The 15,522-nt window shown below is 49.7% G+C and overlaps 5 protein-coding genes across 5 annotated transcripts; 1 reads left to right on the top strand and 4 right to left on the bottom strand.

Moving 5' to 3' along the window:
• Positions 1-72: 72 nt before the first annotated feature.
• On the bottom strand, positions 73-2,101 carry dot1 (histone methyltransferase DOT1; the record flags this gene model as incomplete). The annotated part of the gene is made up of 3 exons (XM_024830676.1): positions 73-1,495; positions 1,555-1,960; positions 2,035-2,101. The coding sequence occupies 3 exons, from the start codon at positions 2,099-2,101 to the stop codon at positions 532-534; spliced, it is 1,437 nt and encodes a 478-aa protein (XP_024686090.1). The 3' UTR covers positions 73-531.
• Positions 2,102-2,553: 452 nt separating this feature from the next.
• On the bottom strand, positions 2,554-5,804 carry spb1 (rRNA methyltransferase spb1). Its single transcript, XM_024823963.1, has 4 exons — positions 5,290-5,804; positions 5,077-5,226; positions 3,360-5,022; positions 2,554-3,299 (listed from the first exon to the last, which is right to left on the bottom strand). The coding sequence occupies exons 1-4, from the start codon at positions 5,305-5,307 to the stop codon at positions 2,746-2,748; spliced, it is 2,385 nt and encodes a 794-aa protein (XP_024686089.1). The 5' UTR covers positions 5,308-5,804; the 3' UTR covers positions 2,554-2,745.
• Positions 5,805-5,810: 6 nt separating this feature from the next.
• Positions 5,811-8,687, top strand: P174DRAFT_111354 (uncharacterized protein). The gene is made up of 4 exons (XM_024821025.1): positions 5,811-5,948; positions 6,027-7,949; positions 8,154-8,303; positions 8,359-8,687. Exons 2-3 carry the CDS (start codon positions 6,135-6,137, stop codon positions 8,190-8,192), a joined length of 1,854 nt encoding a protein of 617 aa, XP_024686088.1. The 5' UTR covers positions 5,811-5,948; positions 6,027-6,134; the 3' UTR covers positions 8,193-8,303; positions 8,359-8,687.
• Positions 8,688-9,126: 439 nt separating this feature from the next.
• On the bottom strand, positions 9,127-11,930 carry P174DRAFT_458139 (uncharacterized protein; the record flags this gene model as incomplete). The annotated part of the gene is made up of 8 exons (XM_024829624.1): positions 9,127-9,844; positions 9,904-10,163; positions 10,495-10,912; positions 10,963-11,070; positions 11,133-11,343; positions 11,393-11,543; positions 11,620-11,665; positions 11,800-11,930. 8 exons carry the CDS (start codon positions 11,928-11,930, stop codon positions 9,127-9,129), a joined length of 2,043 nt encoding a protein of 680 aa, XP_024686087.1.
• A 1,018-nt stretch (positions 11,931-12,948) lies between these two features.
• On the bottom strand, positions 12,949-14,496 carry irs4 (the record flags this gene model as incomplete). Its single annotated transcript, XM_024829623.1, has 1 exon — positions 12,949-14,496. The coding sequence occupies one exon, from the start codon at positions 14,494-14,496 to the stop codon at positions 12,949-12,951; it is 1,548 nt and encodes a 515-aa protein (XP_024686086.1).
• Between the last annotated feature and the right edge of the window lie 1,026 nt (positions 14,497-15,522).

Below are 15,522 nucleotides of genomic sequence, written 5' to 3'. Positions count from 1 at the left end.
CCAAAAAAGAGCTTCCAGCTTCAATATGCCATCCCCGGGTTAACAATTTTCCATGTACATAAGATTGATATCGTCCCCGTCTAACTAACTCATCTATTCATACAAGAAATGGTATCCAAGAGTCCACCCAAAAGTCAATCCGGCTGGCCAGAGCCACCGCAGACAGCGTGCGTCTCTTCATTTGGTCACAAACTGGCCTTCACCCCTAAGATTCGCGCACATGGAATATGACATGAAGGCCATCTTGCGATGGGATTGACGGAATATGCCAAAAAGGATGGTGGATCGTCATAACAGAAAGGTATCATGGAACAAGAGAGAATATTTCCAAAAGAAAACTCATTGCTCCAAGGCATGGCCCGAAAGAATGTCAACAAACATGCTGATATATACGGGGGTACCCAAAGCGAAAATATTCACGTAAAAATCAAAATGTCAAAAAAGGCGAGGTAATGCCAGGGATTGTGCACCCTTAGTCGTAATGCCATGCAACAGTAATGAAATGCATCATGATGCAGTGATCGAGTTCGCTCACTCCATGCTATCCGCAAAAGCCTTGAGCCTGGAACTATCTTTGGTGGCAATAAAATATGTGCCCCCAACGTCAGTCCAGCTGACACTATTTGACCAATAATTCAACTGCTTGACCTTCAAAAGGTTGATCGGGGAGTACAGATTGCGAGACTGAATCTTGTGACCGGCAGGGACAAAAGACTTGAGAGACACAATCTGGCAGCCCTCCTTCATATCCAAGAAGTGATTGATAATCTCATTGTTGAGCTGAGGTGTAAAGGCCTGGTTGTTGATCAGAACAACATCTGCGCGTTTCAAAACATCAATGATGCTTTGCTCTTGCAGAAAGTCGCCGCGGACAAGGTGTGTTTTCCCTGGCGCAATACCCCAGAGCCGGCAGCGTGCTCTGAACTCGGTCTGCTGAAGTTCTGCCAGGTCACAAGCATTGGCCATCATCTCGCAACCCCAACTTTCACATCCAATTTCAAGCGCAGCTTGCAAAACCACGTTACCAACCCCAGATCCCAGATCGACAAAGACTTGCCCCGATTTTAGTCGAGTTTCTTTGAAGATTGTGCTGATGAAACGAGGCAGGAGCTCCCCGTAAACGTTGTCTGTTCCGTTTTCGTACCGGCGAAGAGATTCAACTCGAGGGGATACAGTACGGGCGTAAATCTGTGTCAATATCCTCTCTACCAGCGGCAGGTTCAACCGATGTGTCGCGTCCAAATGTTTAGCAATGGCCCCACTACGTCTTAACCGTTCGATCTGATGATTGTAGTCGGCCACAGCTTCTCGGAATTCCGTCTCGGACGAATGTGCCAAAGCTCGACGCAATCTCCGTTTGATACCTGTCGACTCATTGTTGAAGAAATCCGCTTCACTCTCAGGAATATAGTTCTCAGAAACGGTGTCGATAACATGAACGATATCATCAATAGGCTTGAAATCATCGTTGTCGCGGGGCACGACGAGGTTGAATCTACATCAAACCAAGCAGTTAGACAGGATTATGGATATCACTAGACCTGAAATGCGTACCTTTCTTTCAGTGAAGCACTAGGATACTGCAGAAGAATCTCCGTCGGCCGGTCCGCCCCACCAAACGCGCGTTTGAAGTTTCCAGCTTTTTGCTTGGATGTAATATCTGCAGCGTGGACCAACGGCAGTGGTTTAACATTCTCCTCCGAAAATGCTTTCAAAGACCGTATGCGCCTCGCGAGGTCAGGCTCCGCACTATCCTCCGTTCTTGCCCGCTTGCGCAACTCAAATGATGTATCCGTGTCACTTGCGTCATCGTCGTCACTCGAGAGCCGTTGCTCGGGAGTTGGCCGTTTCCTATTTCGCAAGGGGGTACTTAAACGCTTCGACGGGCGACGATCAGGATCACTCGAAACAGACCGGCTAGTGGAGTCTCGCGGTCTTTTGGTCTTCTCCGGGGTGAGGTCTGCGACGATAATCTGACGGGGGTGTGCGACGACGATCTTGAGGGCGGTGCGGGCCGGTTCTGGACAACCTTACGAATCTGTGGCTTCTGAGCCTGCAGGGAAAAAGCGCCTCCTTTCTGGAGGTGATCGAAAAATCCCATGGAGGGGAGTTGGCGAAATCGGTCTGCGGCGGGGAGGTAAAAATATGTTGACGCGTGTAGAAATATGGACAAAGAAGACAATAGCACACGCTATGATATGGAGTTCATATGCAAAAGTCCCATAGACAAGAATGATCAACAAGAATGCAATGCAAATAATAGAGGGAAAAAGACTTTGAAGTACAGGGCACAAGGAAAAGGGAAGAAGAGCCGCGAAAAGTGAGCAGGCTAAGACAGATGATAGTCATTCATTAATAGCCTCAGGCCTCAAGGCACTAAAGCCCTTTGACAATTGCCACTGCGGGTTAGAATTTCTATATTAGGCTTAGTGCGTATATTAGTATTCACTACTTATGCACAATCCATGCACCATCTCCACACAACTGTGGGGTCTCCCAACACTTGGGGAATAGTATCAACAGTTGACTGCTGACTGTCGACTTAAACAAGTTGCCATTCATGTTTTGAAGGTCAATGCAAACATACATGTAGAACTAGAACGGGTGATTTAACGCCACCATTCAGGTAAACCTATGGTTGCTGCTATTTTCTTACTGAAGTAAAGCCAGCCCTGAGGGTATCAAACTGTAGTTCATATGTATGATTGAAAAATCCCAATATCATACACATAGTCTGCTGTCCGTCTATTTCTTCTTCTTGGCCAATCTTTTTTGAGCCCGGATATCCTTCTTCATACGCGAGTCCACAATCTTGTATCTGCCCTTCACTCCGCGTGGACGACCGGAGATACCTCTGTTGGCTCCCTTAGCAACAACCAGCTTCACCTGCTGCTTGGGTTTCTTCTTGACCGCTTTGCTCATCAACTTTGCAATGGCCTGCGACTTGTCCCTTTCACTGAGCGCCTCGTCATCTGCCAGCAAAGCAGACTTCTTGCGCAGTTTCTCGAGTCTCTGAGCAGCCTTCATCTTTTTACGGCCCTTAGCCTCCATCACCTTCTTGATGGGCCGAGCATTGATGGCACGCAGCTTTTCCTTGATTGCGGCCGCAGCCGCCTTCGTGATAGGCCGTTGGGGCTTAGAATGCTTGTTTTCGTCGTCGAGGAACCATTCGGGGAGACCGTCAACATCCCGGAAGGTGTACCGATTGAAACCGTCATCAACAATGTCCTGGGACTTCTTTTCACCAGTAGCCATTTGCTGGGCGAGCGCCATGGCTTCTGCGGTGATGATATCGATATCTGGGGTAAAAAAAAAGGTTAGTGACGCCGTCTGAAAGGTACCTACTCATGGAAACATACCGAGTTGGCCGTTCTTCTTCCGTGGGTCGTCAGACTCTTCAGGCTCGCTATCTGAAAAGTCTTCAGTGGCCTGTGCCTTTTTCTTTGCATCCTTGGGCGCTTGTTTCTCCAAAGCAGAGCCCTTCTTAGCGGATTTATCGTCCTCCTGCATTTCAATTGCGCTGTCCTCGTCCTCGACGTCGTCGACATCACCCAGACCTTGGAAAATGTCTTGATCGAAGAACATCGCGGCCTTGCAGGAGAGTGTTCCCGAGTTAGGAGCTGGCTTGACCGCCGCTTGGGACGCGCCCTCTTCCCCTGATTCCTCGTCGTTTTCCTTGTCAGAGTCTGAGAAGCCGTCCCATTCGTCCGCCTCGTAGTCTTTTCGTGCTTTCTTTGCCCGTACTTTGGAGTCCCGATCTTCTCTGCGTTCCTGGTATTGTTCGTACAATGAATCGAGTTCCCTCTCCAGTTGATCGCCTTCATCATCGCTTTCGTCGTCATCAGATCCCGTTTGATCGTCCTCACTGTCACTCTCAATTTCCGCTACCTTTCCAGACGCAATGACGTCTCTTGCCCCATCTCTTTCCACTCGCTTCAATGAGAAAGTTGCGTCCTCACCACCGGGCCCAAGTTGCTCCATGCCAATGTCCATAGGCGTTGTCATATGCATTTGCATGCGTACGATTTCTTTGCGCTTCTTCTCGTTCTCCTTGCGCCTTTCCTTCTTGCGCTTGGAGCTCTCCTTCTCCTGGAGACGTTGTAGCTCTTCCTGTATGGCCAACTCCTCATCCATGGGAGCTACCTCTGCGACCTCCTCAGGTTCATCGGCCTTCGCTTGCCCTTTTTTGACTACAAGCCCAAACTTTTCACGGACCTTTAAGCGCCATCGGAGCAAATTCCGAAATTCTTTTTTGCCTAGAATCTTCAAATCCTCACAGCAGGTTCGAATCTCGTCCGTGGTCTCTTCCAGTCTGTTCAGAGTCGCCAACGCAAGATCTCCTCCCGGAGATTGTTCGAAGCTGAGCTTATTATAAGTACCAAGAATCGCGATCGGATCAGTGGTGTTGATGAACTCCGTGACCGGTATCTCCTTGAACTGTGTGTAATCACCTTCCTCGTAACCTTCTCTCTTTCGCTTCTTCTTCTCCGGATTGAATACACGCGCTTCGTGATTTGGCGTAGCATCTGTCAATTCTGCAAAAACATGCTTGGGGTCGAGGAATTTGGGGTCAATGCGTTTTGGAGCTTTGAATCCACGGCAGACGACGAAGATTTCTGCGGAGACATTTCGGGAAGAAGGAGGCTTTGTCGCTTCCACAGACGTGAAGAGCTGCTTGAAGACCCAGAGCAGAGGATTGTAGTCCTTCGATCTGAAGACTTTGGTGACAAAGGTACCACCCTCAACCAAGAACTCCGTGGCCAACTTCATCGACTGCAAGACCAACTCCGCCTGGGAGAAAGCGTCCTGAACCCACGCCGTACCAACATTTGGAGCTCCGTCGTGAAGAACAGTGTCTGCTTTCCAGTGTTTCAAATGTTGTCTGATCGTCGCGCGACACTTTTCTGTTGTAATATCGCTTTGAAAGGTAATGACTCGAGGAATTGGCTTGATTGGGGCGAGATCGACACCGACAATGATGCTCTGTGTGGGCATACATTCTGCCGCTACTTGACACCACGACTAATTTATCATAAGCAAAGGAACCAGCGGAAAAAAGGGAGTGACTAAACATACACCGGGAGCCGCGCAAAGATCCAGAAGGACTTTGCTCTTTTCCAAGAAACCATACTTCTTGTTTAGCTGGATCAATTTGAAAGCAGCTCTTGCTCGGTATCCCTTTTCTTTCGCAAGGCGATACCACTTGTCCAGACGACCTTTACCGTGCTGGTCGATATTAGCGCAAAGAAGTCTTCCAACGTAGGGAGGAATTATGTGATCCTGTCATACCTTTTTTTGGATCGCCATTTATGTGAATGGGTAGTCGAGACAGGCTCGACAAGATCCGGGAAGTGCACGACAAAAGAGTCGGTATGTAGATGATGAAAGGAAAAAAAAAATTACAACGAACAAAGGAAGTCAGAGAATGACCAGAGAGGCTTATCCAGCATGTTATCCTCCTCCGATGATAAATTTCTCCCCGGCGGAAACAATTTTTCTGGTCTTTGGCGGGTCCCGCCCGAACTCCTGTGGCGGTGTAGAGGCACACCAGCCACAGCTGCATGCCTCAGGGTTCTACCCGAAAAGGCGGTGGAAATGATCGCAGATAACATGTGACATGATATCAGTGTGTGTCTCTGCCTGATAGCTTGGTTGTGGTGCAACAGGCCGACAGTGGCGGCTCTGTTGGACGCGGATCGCTAGCAGGCACTCCTGTAAGACTCGTCTTCATCATCATTTTAAATGATTTCATCTCTTTATTGACTTGCACTTTGATATTTGCCTTGGTAATGTTCTACTATCTTCTTCCATGGCGCCAACGGGATCTCGTAAGAGAATAAAGCCCAGCCCGTCCGGCCCGCAGTCGCAATCATCTGCCTCATTGAGCAGCGAGGTAACCTCATCTCCAGTGGGGGCAAAGCGCTCAACCTCGCAGAAGCAAGGAAGTGGTGTGAGTCAATCTTCTTGCCATTCAATAGACAGTTGGGATATTTGAGTCCAGTAAAGCTGATGTTATTCGTTCTTAGAACTGGTACCCTGCACTTTGGCCCGCGGTGTCTAAAGCATCTAAAGCGGCGCCTGTTACCGAGGTTGCCCGCGAGAGCATTTCGGTTGCTCAAAATGTAGCATCGAGCATGACTACCTCCTCGGAATCCCTCCTTCACACCCCAAAGCAACATAGAAATCCTTCACTTCAGCTTACCAAGAAAAAAGGCGCATCGACCAGATCTCTTCCTGCCGACGCTACGACAACAAAGATCAACATCGCTTCCGATGGTTCCGCATCCACTCCAACATTGGATTCCCAGTTCGATACTGCCGGTCCAGCCCCGAATTTTGCCCAGAAGGAAGGATCAAGCGAGGAGGCTGCAGGGGCTACAGACGATAAGAACGGAGAGCAACTAAAACAGACAACCGACACTTCCCCATCAGGATCAGGTGCTGGAGCGGTGGAACCGGGTCTGGCTCAATCATCCTCGAAGCCAGCTAGTGGCTGGTTCTCATGGTTCTATACGGCAGACTCGGCTGAAGAATCTTCCACTGGTGCTCAGTCAGAACGAGCGCCTGGGACCGAAAGCACCCCGACAGAGCCGTCTGCTGAAGACCAAACGCCGAAGAATTGTGAAACTCCCTCCAACGACCCTGTGAGAAGTGCAGAGACACCCTCTGCACCGGCCACAGAAGCTCCTACGTCATCACAGAAGCGATCCTGGTTTCAAATGTTGTATGGTTCGTCTGCGCCGCCACAGGGGGCGGATACGCTCAAGCCCGAAGAACACAAGGATAACTCCCAATCCGAATCCCTCGGACCTTCTCCTGCTGTAAATGCGCCCGTCCATGATCCAAAGCATGCAATTTCGTCTTCAAACCAGCCGCCTGCGGAATCTCAGAGAACGGACGGTCCAGTTGACACACTGGCCAAGAACACTAAGTCGGGATGGTCGTTCTGGTTCAGAGATTCGTCGCACGATCCGAATCAAGTGGCACTAGCAGATCCTCCGTCAGTTGAGGCTTCAACCGCGCAAGGATCATCTTCAAACCAGCGTCAGGACATTCTACAGGAAGAAACAGGACTGGAACAGAAAGCGGAAGACACCAAGAAAGGCAACATCAAAATCAAGACTCCTAGGAGCAGTGCTGCTGCCACTGACAGAATCCCCTCTCATGTGCAGGACCTTCCTCCTGAATCACCCCCACCACGAGTGTCAGAGGCAGCAGCAACGAAGCAATTGCAGAAAGTACTACCGAATCAAGTCCTACCTCGCTTTTCGGATACTTTTTCTGTGAAAGAAACACCCTCTCTCGTGCAAACAATTGGACGGTTCTTGCACTATCGCAGAGAGCCTGATAACAAGCATGTCTATATGATCAGAGATCCCCCAAGCATCAAGAATGCATTGGCCATTGGTGTGCATGGGTATTTTCCCGCCCCACTAATACGGACAGTGCTTGGACAACCAACAGGTACCTCCGTGAGATTTGCCGCCATGGCGGCGGAGGCCATCCACAAGTGGACAGAGAGTCATGGCTATGCATGCGATGTCGAGAAGATAGCACTAGAAGGTGAGGGCCGCATCGCTGAGCGCGTCGACTTGCTATGGAAGCTGCTCCTCAATTGGGTGGAGAAAATCAGGAAAGCCGAGTTTATCCTAGTTGCATGTCACAGTCAAGGTGTTCCGGTTGCGATCATGTTAGTTGCGAAACTCATTGCTTTTGGCTGCTTGAATGCCACTCGTGTTGGCGTGTGCGCTATGGCCGGCGTCAATATGGGGCCATTCTCGGATTATAGATCTCGATGGATCAGTGGTTCGGCGGGTGAGCTTTTTGAATTTGCTCTGCCCTATAGCCAAGTCTCGAAAGATTATGAAGCTGCATTGAAATGCTCTCTGGACTTTGGCGTTCGAATATCCTACATTGGGAGTATCGATGACCAGCTGGTATCTCTAGAGGTAAGGCTCTGTTCGCTTATTACTGGATTACTTCGCAGTCGCAGTCTAACTGTGGTCGTAGTCGTCTCTCTTCTCACCAGTGGTCCATCCCTACATCTACCGCGCCGTTTTCGTGGACGGTAAAGTCCATGCACCAAGCTTGTACGTTAATTTACTCCGCAGCTTGATCTTTCCCACCTTGCTAACGTCTTGTTATTCTGATAGTCTTTCCCATCTGGTCGGTTTCGTGCTCAAACTTCGTAACCTAGGGATCTCGGACCATGGCCTCATCCGAGAATTGAGCTCTCCGCTGGCAGGGAGCCTTTACACAGGAGAAGGTCATTCTCGTCTCTATGACGACGAGGCTGTCTATCGGTGCGCTGGCTTGTCCTTGATGCTGACCCTCATAAGGCTAACGTTCATCCCTTAGTCTGGCGATTGAATTTGCTCTGGAAACGTCGAATGTCAGTAACGCTGCCTTAGACGTCAGACGGAGTCTCCCGTCTCCTTCGAACCCCTATATTCTACCGTTTGCCATGCGGGGTATACTCGAAGAAGAGTATGTTCGCCGCGAACTCTATGAAGAGACAATGCAATTATTAAGGCAATACGATGATTGGAAGCCCTCGAGCAAAGTTCTAAAGGATGTCAAATTCAGACTCGAGGGGATCAGGTCCAAACTCTAAGCGGGCGCCTGCTGGTGCTTCGCCCGTATGTGGATTTGCTTATTGTCCTACTGTTGCTCTTTGAGTGTGTTTTGCGTCTAGAAGTAGAGATGATTGGTTTCTGTGTTGCGGTCTAATCCAGTTCTTCACATAGATACCTAGACATGGTCATGTTGAGTGAAAAGAACTGTGTATATACCAAGTACGCGGATTAGAAGAATATCACTTATTAGAAGACGAGAGATGTTGGAAGGTTATGGTATCTCATTGTGAATGGTAGGGAGGAACGAGGCCAGCACGTATACTTTGACCAAAATGAGTTGAAGGGAGAGCAGACAACAATGTCCACTTCTCAGACCACCAGGGCTGCTTCTAAATGGATACTGAATGACTATCGTATCGTGATCTGAGCCAAAGGGGAAATAAAGAGAAAAGAAATGAAGCCGCTCAGAGAGATAACAGCAGCTACTGAGATACTGGAGGAAACGCCGTGTGGTATGCACCTTCGATCTCGTCTGTGACCCGAGCGTTAGTCAGATTTTGTCTTCGGAACATCGTTGAATCAGCTGCCTACCTCTCATGCCATCCAACGCCTCAAAAGCAATTGCATAATTTTTAACGGTTTCAATGACACGCTCCAAGCCTTGACGGATCTCCTCGATCAGTCGATCCGAGGCACTGTTTGTGGATTCATTCCCGTAATCTGGCGACATTTGTTTCTCAACTGTCGCTTTGTAGAATATCATCAACAAGGCATAGCTTCCTTGCATCAGACAGCATGCGAACGATGGCATTGTTCGCGGTAGCTGCTTTTGCGGCGATGAGGGCGGTCCCTGGTTGGGCGTGTTACTGCCACCCGACGCGTAGAGCGGCTGTGGTAGGGGCAGGCTCGGGAACATGCGTGAGATCGTAAGTGACGCTTTCAAGCAGACTTTGGCGGAGTGCTGGCTACTGTATGGGAAGCCGCTGGTAAATGAGAATGGTACCATGGAGTGATAATCGGATGTGGCAGAGCCGGAGGAAGAGGCGGAACCTGTGCAATCGCTCGATGTAGATGGCGGCGGCCGGAAGGAGTCCAGATTGCTGGAGCAACACGAGATGTTCGCCATACCGTCCTGTTCCTTGGACACCTTGGACGCCGAATCGCCCGTTATCATGTTGTTGGGATTAGCTGCGGTCAGGTCGCAATGCTTCTTGATGAAGAGTGGAATATCCGAGAACGCCCTGAATCGGTGTACCTTAATTTGTGCACTATTTTCGCATCAGTATCTTTGTGAATAATCTCTCGAGCTTCATCAAAGACCGCTTACCTAGAAAGCTTGATTCGCGCGATAGCGCGTATGCTATGGGCGGTTGTATACTCCACTTCGTCTCCGCAGCCCATAGATTGAGGGACCATTGGAAGGAGATTTGATTGTGCTATTGCGGAGCTAGCCCAGGCGTCGAGTTGCTGCATTCTTTCATATATGTAGGTCATGTTGGCGCCAGTTGACATGCATTTGTTCAAGTCGATGACGAATTGAGTTGCGGAGGCCAGAACTTGCTGGGCTTGCATCAAAACAGCCCATCCCTGGAAAACCCGTCAGAACGGTGCTGTTTGCTTGTGGTGTGGTTTGCTTGGAGATCATCCTGGAAGCGCCGCAGGCGGAGTGGGAAGACTTGCCTCTGGATCTGCAGAGAAACGAGGATAAGGTGTAACGAATTGAGGGTCGCTGGCGATTATGGAGAGCGGCTGTAGATCCAAGATCAGCTACTTTTAAAACTCAAAGAGTCTCGCGAACCGGGTTGAAATCAACGTTAACTTACCGTTGTACTGACGATCGAACCCTGAAGCACGCAATAGTACTAGACAGCAGATAATTAGTGGACGCGCCGCGATGATACCTAATCAACGACCGTACCGTCATCCACCAGGCCCTCCGCCGAGCCTCTGCACACTCATCATGCTCCTCCCCGAGCGACTGAAGTGACATGTCCAGCGCGATTGCCAAGGCTTGGCCAGCCCGATACCTCATTTTGAGCAGATTTCCTCGCTGCGTATATTCATATACGCAGAGGATCAGCAACGCAAGAAGGCTTTCGAGTTCCACAGGTGTCCGTGGATGCAAGGGCTCCCGGTTGATCCTGGGTCGATTGTTCGCTAGTGCTTGGGACGGATCCGTCGAAGAAGCTTGTAATTCGCAATCTTCCTCAACGCCAGCATTAGCTAGTTGCGCAAAGGTATGAGCATAAGTTCTACGTCGTATCACAGCAACCGGAGACAACGGCTCAGGATCGTCGGGATGGGGCACCAGGGCCAATATAGCGGAAATTGCAAGACTGAGGGGGATTGTGGTTTGTATGCCAGTAAAGGCTCTCCAGAAGGAGACGACGAATAGTGACCAGCGGAATTGATTGGCCTATCTGGATAGCGCGGAGCGACTCGTGGTGGAAGTATGGGAAAATAATGGTGAATGAAGTCGTAGTATGCATTCAATCTATATTCGAATCAGCGTTCAGCAAGCCTTCTGGCTGCCACTAGTCATAAGTGAAGCCTTACATATCCTGTTCGCTGCCATATGTCCTGACCATAGGCTGGGATGGTATGTTTGATGGCGAACGTGTCGGCTCCATCTGACCCTGGGTGTTGCTGCCATTGTTCGAAGGGAAGAGATCAGCAAACATGGTATTCATATCCGATGAGTAATCTAACGCTCTCAGCCCAGCTCCTGGCAAGGAGAGTACATCAATCTGCCCAAACATCGCCGAGGCTGCCTGAAGGTTAGTGCTGCAATTACAGACAAGGGTCGCCTCACGTACAGTCGTCAAAGTCAGATGCTGGCGTGATGGTAGAGTTTTGGAAATCATCCTGCCGGGTTCTCGGATCCGAAGGAGATGAGCTCTTTTTCTTCTTCCTTGGACCGCCTCTCCTACTAGGCAGGTACGAGCATTTCTTCTTCTTGTTAAGACACTTTCAAGTGAAAGACCTTGTCTCAGCATATGTAGAGACAAACATAGGAGAGTCAGTATAGAGTAAGTAAACATACGTTGGAGCATGGTTCTTGACCATCGCAGCGCGTCCTCGATGCACGACTGTCGCATCAGAGTCAGCATCAAAGGCAACAACCAGCGACGAAGAGACAAGAGGTAGAGAAATTCAAGTAGTCGAAGAAATTACCGACGAGGGTCACATGGATCAGTAAAAATGAAGGATGAAGACGGCTTACCATGTCAGACAAGCTACTTTGACTGGCGGTTTGGCAAACTTCTTCCGAACCACTGTGGGCCGCGAAGTCTTGGATTGTGTAACTGGGGCGATTCCGGTATTAACAGGGCGTGGGAGGTTCTCCAGCACCATCTCGAAATCCCGATCAATCAAATCACTTCAATTTCGTGTTTCGAGTCTCTTTCATTCAACGGGGTTTGGTCGTAGTCTCGTGCGGGCTTGATGAAAGCGGTCTATATCACACCCACCGCCTCGAAAGGGTCACCTTCGCGCATAACTACTGGGCACAGGGGCCGTACGATCACGGAACTTTTCTCCCTCTGGTGCTGGTAATCGGGATCCCAGAGATGTGGTCTGATATAGTTACTGCCAAAAGCTGGGGCGTCGCGCTGTGGCTTAATCATCCGTAGCCAACAATCCAAATCCCGAACTCCCACGGTTCGGGATTTGCTTTGGTCCCGGAAAGGGAAATGTGGCGCAGGATTTACCTTACATTAACTCGTGAGATAAAAGATGATAGGGTGCCCTGGATAAGGAAGAGACTCATCAAGTTCCCTATTCTCCAGAGATGGTTGTGATAAACAAGAAGTTGCGTAAGAACTATGATGGAGTAAAGGGCGTTGAGAACAATCGCCGACTTTCTGATTGGAGCATCAGCAGTGTATTGGTCACGTGACAGGCGCCTTTACCCCCAGGCTTCAAGCCTTTTAACGAACCTTGCAACGCGACAGATTATTCATAGAAAAGATCTCAATGAGGGCGACGCAGATCTGCACTCTTGGGCTGAAAGCGGAAACTGAGAATTGTAGCTGTTACAAGTGTAGGAACCCCCGGTATATACATGTTTTTAATGTCCTAAGGTATGACTATGTGACAAGACAGTAATCACGTAAAAACTAATAGCCTTGGTCACAACATCACGCCTTCATGATTTCTGCATGGTGCTGTAGATAGTCCGCTTTAAGTGGATCCCGGTGTGGATGCAAGGATGGCATATTCCAAATACTTGATTTTATGCTAGAGCCGGTACCCGAGTCTCCGGAGCTGCTTGAGCATATACATGAAGCTAGTGGAGAGCCAAGCAGCCTTGACCATCGTCTCTAGCATTGCCGTCTTTGGCGCCGATGTGTGGGTGTATGGATCTCCTGCGTTATCGGGAAGGGACCTTGGGTATTCTGATGCCCGGTACGCCTCTCACGCTGTCCCAGACACTGTCCGGCACCTTCACTGGAAGCTTGTGGCCCTTGAGCTGTTGGTCTATCAACCACATGCCGACGACGAACTCTTCTCTCGTCAATAGTCCAATCTTCTGCCGATCAACAAGATTCCAGATCTGCTCTAGAATGCTTGATGGCAAGCGGCTTCGGGACCATATGTCGCGAGCAACAATGTTCAGGACCATCTCGGAAGCACTTGGAGGATAACCTTCGCTGGAGGTTTCCTCATGTGAAGATCGTTCTTTTGTTTCGCTGATAGGTATCAGCAGTCCCTTGTTTGCAGCCCAAACGCCCTCGTACCTCTTCCTCTCCTTCTCGGTTACCTCGCTTTGCCATCGTTTTCGATCGCCCTCGTGATGTTTGTGTGGGTGTCTGTGTATAATGTGATTTCTGTGCTTGTGATGGTCGATTTCCTCTTTACCAACCTTAGTCGGCGGTCGGAGAGTGTGCAGCGGGCTTGGCGCGGGACTGGAGCTGTGTGGAGAGTCGCTGTTGGATGTGTGTGGGTGCCGGAGCGAATGGGTCCTGAGTTGCCGTTGTGGTGGAGGTGGTGGAGGGACTCTTTTTGCGGATGGCGCTTTTCTTGAGGCCAGTGATGATGCAACTATCGCGTCCGACATTGCTTCCTCGTCTAGACCAGGGGGTTGGTCGATGAGGCCAGGGCTTCTACCGTTGTTTTGTAAAGACCTGTCCAACAATGGAGAGCTAGGAGTCAAAGGACGCTTGCTATGTTCGTGCGCTTCCAGCAGAACGCGATGATCACTTGGGGGAATTTGTGTCACAGGCGAAGCGTCTGGCCGCGGGGGGAGCTTAGGTCTGGCCTCATCATCACCGGTAAGATCCACGTCGGAATTTGAAATCGGTTCGTAGCTCCGTTGTCCTCCATGAATCTTCCGTTCATTGGGACTAGGGCTTTTCGGGACCGGTTTTGCACCTCCTTTCCGAGGCAGAGGTGGAGTAGGACGGGGTTTTGTAGCAGGCACTGAAGCGATATCTGGGGGTCTGGGTGAAGTAGCTGGCTGCATTGCGGGGTTTCGATGGGGAATTGGTGGGTTTCTGACCGGTAGTTCCCTGTTGCCTTGAAGGCGTTGTTCAACTGTGTCGGCGCCTGCCGTCATGTTGCGAACAGGCTTCGACATTGGAAGATCAGGCCCTGCTCTATGGCCGCTTCCCTGAGACTCTATTTGCCTCAGTTCTGGCGTTGAATTCATTCTTGCCAACGTTACAGGTTTGTTCACTGGCACCGGCGGTTTCTGCATAGCGAGTTGTGCAGCAGCCTGCTGGGGTTGCCGCGGCCTGAAAGTCGCAAATTTATCACGCTCCCCGTCCGATGCATTTTGCGTACTCTGTGCGGTAAACAGCCCGATTTTGCTTTTGACGGACCCAGGCTCGGGGAGTCCTGCGGATCCGTTATCTGGTGGACGATCCGTATCGGTAGCATGATGTTTTGTATCGGCGGTTCCCCTGGATTTGTTGTCCATTCTCTGCGAAGCAACCTGGGTAGAGCTTGCATCGAAAGCAGCAGTAGCTTCTTGTAGAGCTGTTACAGTTCCGCTGACATGACCACGGCGCGAATGGGTAGCCGCACTCTCCATGCACAAGACCTGCTTCGCCTTTTCTGCTCTAGGGATAATGGCCCAAAAAGTTCCTGTTTTCCATTGACTAGGCTTTGAAAAGATACTCCTATTATGTCCACCTCGAACTGAACAACTTGTAGGGCCAGATCAATACATCATGGCGTCAGATGGAGATATATTTACGTTTGTTGATCGGGGAAGCCGAGTGCGGACTGCGGACCTAAGAGTTCTTCAGAGCCCGTGCGTCAGGTTCCGCCACGCATGGCAGAACACACCCAATGTCAAACGGACTGACTTTTCGAAATGCCACTCCAGCCATGAAGTAGAAGGTTACTGCTTCTGGGAATTGAAGAAGCGAAGTACTTGAATATGGCCATGCTATGTGGGGAGTACTTCAGTTTGACCTTTGCTTCAGCCTCGGCATAAAAATGGTTGGTGGTATTTAGCCAAGCATCGTAGACAGCAAGTCAAGAGATCTCTATCTACAACAGCAGTCTACCTCTGCTAATTTTTCCTAGTGATTGTGACATGTGTTGACTAATGATATCATTCCAAGTTCTAATATAGAATGCTTCCAGAAAGGATGTTGGTTCACAGCATCGCGTAAAATAGTAACAGAATATCCACTCGACAGCCCGTACCCGATAATTGTTCCGGAGAACCTTCTCCATAACGCATGCCGATGATGCTCTCCCCATACACAGCACTCTTGTTGTAACACGCATGGTTATTTAACCTTTGGCCTATACCTAGGTAAATTAACGTTTTCAGTACTTCCTCTGATTCCAATGGCCGTCAACGTGAAATGGCCCTTTTTATAAAGCTTGGATTTTAAGATCGGTTTCTTTTAGCCTTCCCAGTATTCATCCGTTTAATTAACCGAGAGACGGAGAGACTAACTGAAAGTGCGGGGAATTGGACCTGGGGTTC

This window comes from Aspergillus novofumigatus (genome assembly GCF_002847465.1).
Source record: "Aspergillus novofumigatus IBT 16806 chromosome Unknown P174scaffold_2, whole genome shotgun sequence".
NCBI lineage: Eukaryota > Fungi > Ascomycota > Eurotiomycetes > Eurotiales > Aspergillaceae > Aspergillus > Aspergillus novofumigatus.
Note: the sequence above shows the minus strand (reverse complement) of the source record. Positions and strands in the feature narration are given on the sequence as shown.

Excerpts from the sequence above, each read along its gene's own strand:
- P174DRAFT_111354 (XM_024821025.1), top strand. The coding sequence starts at position 6,135 with ATGACTACCTCCTCGGAATCCCTCCTTCACACCCCAAAGCAACATAGA. Across the intron at positions 7,950-8,153 it reads ACCAGCTGGTATCTCTAGAG|TCTTTCCCATCTGGTCGGTT; the intron begins GTAAGGCTCTGT and ends TTATTCTGATAG.
- spb1 (XM_024823963.1), bottom strand. Across the intron at positions 5,023-5,076 it reads ATCTTTGCGCGGCTCCCGGT|TCGTGGTGTCAAGTAGCGGC; the intron begins GTATGTTTAGTC and ends ATGATAAATTAG. Across the intron at positions 3,300-3,359 it reads GAAGAAGAACGGCCAACTCG|ATATCGATATCATCACCGCA; the intron begins GTATGTTTCCAT and ends TTTTTACCCCAG.